Below are 2,592 nucleotides of genomic sequence, written 5' to 3'. Positions count from 1 at the left end.
AAATTGTTTTTGGACCAGAGTACAGGGAGACTCTTATTAAATTAATAAAAAAAACACTGAAAATTGGGATTTAATCGGTACAAATATGAAAAATCGGAACACTTCTACGTCCCGACTTTTAAAAAAAAATTTAGCGGTACAATTTTTCAAAATCGGTACTGTCCGCCAAAATCGGTACGAATGGTCACCGTAATTATAAAGCATCTGAAATTTATTTAGGTTTTATCAAATAAAGACGAAATTAAATTTTTTCTAGCTTTTATCCGAGTTTTAAAAATTCGTCATTTTAAAAATTCCTAATTTTGGAGCTAAAATTCGATTTAAATTCGAATCTCGAAGCTTCGAATATCGAATTTACCCATCCCTAGTATCGATGGCTCATTACGTACGAATTTTCAATTTAATGAATGCAAATGTTTCCCTTTTCACTAATTCTGCTCGTGCCAGGCTCCAGACACGAGTGTGTGCTATTTTCAAATTCACCCAAACACACATACTCATACATATTCTGTAATAGTTTCTTGGGCATTTGGAGTTTACAATCCAACATATGTATGTATGTACAGAATGTGGCTAATGCAATCGAATGATATTGGCACGAGTCGGCGTTGTGCCCTTGCATCCTTTTCAAAATTGGAAAGAGAAATATTTGAGAGTTGCAACATCGACACAAGCGAAACGAATTTGCCCCCTCTTCTATCCACTCCTCGCTTGTAGTAGATTGGGTAGTTATTCCAATGAACTCTAATAAACTTCTCACTTCAAAACGATAATAAATTTTTGTATTCACGTGCTACGTGTACGTGGCATCGTGAGCAAGGGATCGCCGCCGCATTTGTCGCACATCCTTAAAATAGTCCATATGTAGCGACAGCCTCGTCGTGTTGCGGGTACCCAGAATGATTGTGTGTGTGTGTTTAGGTGCGTGCGTGGATAGCTGTATGTGGAAATTAGCGAAAAGGAGAATTGATGGATGGAAGATGCATGTTGAAAGAATTGAGGCAACGGATTAAAGTAGCGAGGCGAGCACGCGTATGATTGTGCAGAAATATTTAAATCTCATATACCTAGATCCCAAAACCCCGGGATTCTTGGCAAATAATAACGCGAATTTCGGGATTTGTAACTTGCACTGATGGCAATAATGGAAACTCCTTTTCTTGACCAGTGTTGTCTGTATTTCTTTGTTTTTTTATGTAATAACTAATATTTTTTATAAATGTCTAGCTCATTATACATATAACACCTTGTGATAGTAAATTTTACACACAAAAATCAATATACCTATTCGCGAAACCATGCGCCAAATGTAGTAAAATTGCGTTTTTAGTTTTTCACTCTGACGTCAGTAATTCAAAAATGATTTAAAAATTCAGTGAAATGGGTCTCTAGGCCAGAAGTAGAAGTATGGGTAGCAAATTAAAGACGAAATTCTGTAGAATTTAAACAAGTTGATTTTTTTGGTGCATAACGACTGGTAAGTATTGAAAATATCCTTTTAAAATTTTATCCTTGAAATTTCGCAATATTTTTTGGTGAGAAATTATATGTTAAGGACTTATATAAACTCCATAACATCCTCGAATTTCGTCCTTCTAACTTTATTAGCCTTAAAAATTATCTACCTATTCGTCCTTGTGAATCCAACAAATTTTATATATTTTTTTAAACTCTAAAGAAATTTCCTCTTTCATTTGGTATATTCCTGTTTTTTATTCTACATTGCATTGAATATTTTAATTTGGAATTAATCATATCTTTGAATTTACAAAGTTCCTTAAAATAAATCCTGACGTCAGAGAGAAAAAATAAAAACGCCACTTTAAATAAAAAAGTAGGTTTCAAACCCATTTATTTATTATTTATTTTATGGTAGGAGAGCTTCTCAAACAATATAGAAGCAATTTTTTCGATTTAAGTTGTTGAAATGTAATGAATATCTAATCCCGGGATCCCGAGATTGTGATAACGACATCCCGAAAATACCGGGATCGTAAAAAGCGAAAAAATTAACATCCCTAGTATGTACATGCATGTGTGCCGGGTACAGTATGAAGACATACACAAGCCTACCACAAGCGCGTGCGTTTTTATAAAATAGTGAGAAAAATAAGACAAAACTTTGGTTACTTACCCGATGCAGGCCGCAAAGGTGAAGGCGAGTTTCGCATGTGTCCAGTGAATGCATCTGTTGAGAAAATAAACAAAATTTAAATGTAAAAATTTATAAATATTGCAATATAATGTCCATAAGAAAATGTATACATCTGTAGTCACATACGTAAGAGAATATACATACATGGGTATCTATTTTATATCAGGACTTATTTATTTCTTAACCAAAGACTACTTATTCAATCAGCCACTGATAACTTGCTGCAAGAGGTTAACAAGCTCGCCGTTCCAGAGTTCAAATCGAAATATTCTTTGCAAATTATTGATTATCCTTATTTCCCTCTTCATTAAAACCCACACAGCAACCCAAGTGCACTGCTCAACTGCGCCAGTGCTTGCGGTGGACGATCAATGCCCTTTCGCCGACCAACGTCCAGTGTCCTTCATATTGACCAACGAAAAAAAAATCAAATATCC

General features: G+C 34.8%; 1 protein-coding gene across 1 annotated transcript in view; it reads right to left on the bottom strand.

The window, feature by feature from the left end:
• The window catches only part of LOC118740389 (POU domain protein 2-like), a 37,421-nt gene extending 35,246 nt beyond the window's left edge, over positions 1–2,175 (bottom strand). Inside the window, exon 1 of the mRNA XM_036471901.1 lies at positions 2,135–2,175. Coding sequence (XP_036327794.1) covers positions 2,135–2,171 — 37 coding nt within the window. The 5' untranslated portion in view covers positions 2,172–2,175. The remainder of the gene's footprint in view (positions 1–2,134) is intronic.
• Positions 2,176–2,592: the final 417 nt, after the last annotated feature.

This window comes from Rhagoletis pomonella, unplaced genomic scaffold, assembly GCF_013731165.1.
Source record: "Rhagoletis pomonella isolate Grant_MI unplaced genomic scaffold, Rhpom_1.0 Rhpom_scaffold_00006, whole genome shotgun sequence".
NCBI classification, from domain to species: Eukaryota; Metazoa; Arthropoda; class Insecta; order Diptera; family Tephritidae; genus Rhagoletis; species Rhagoletis pomonella.
The sequence above is the reverse complement of the archived record's forward strand: the minus strand, read 5'-3'. Positions and strand labels throughout refer to the sequence as shown.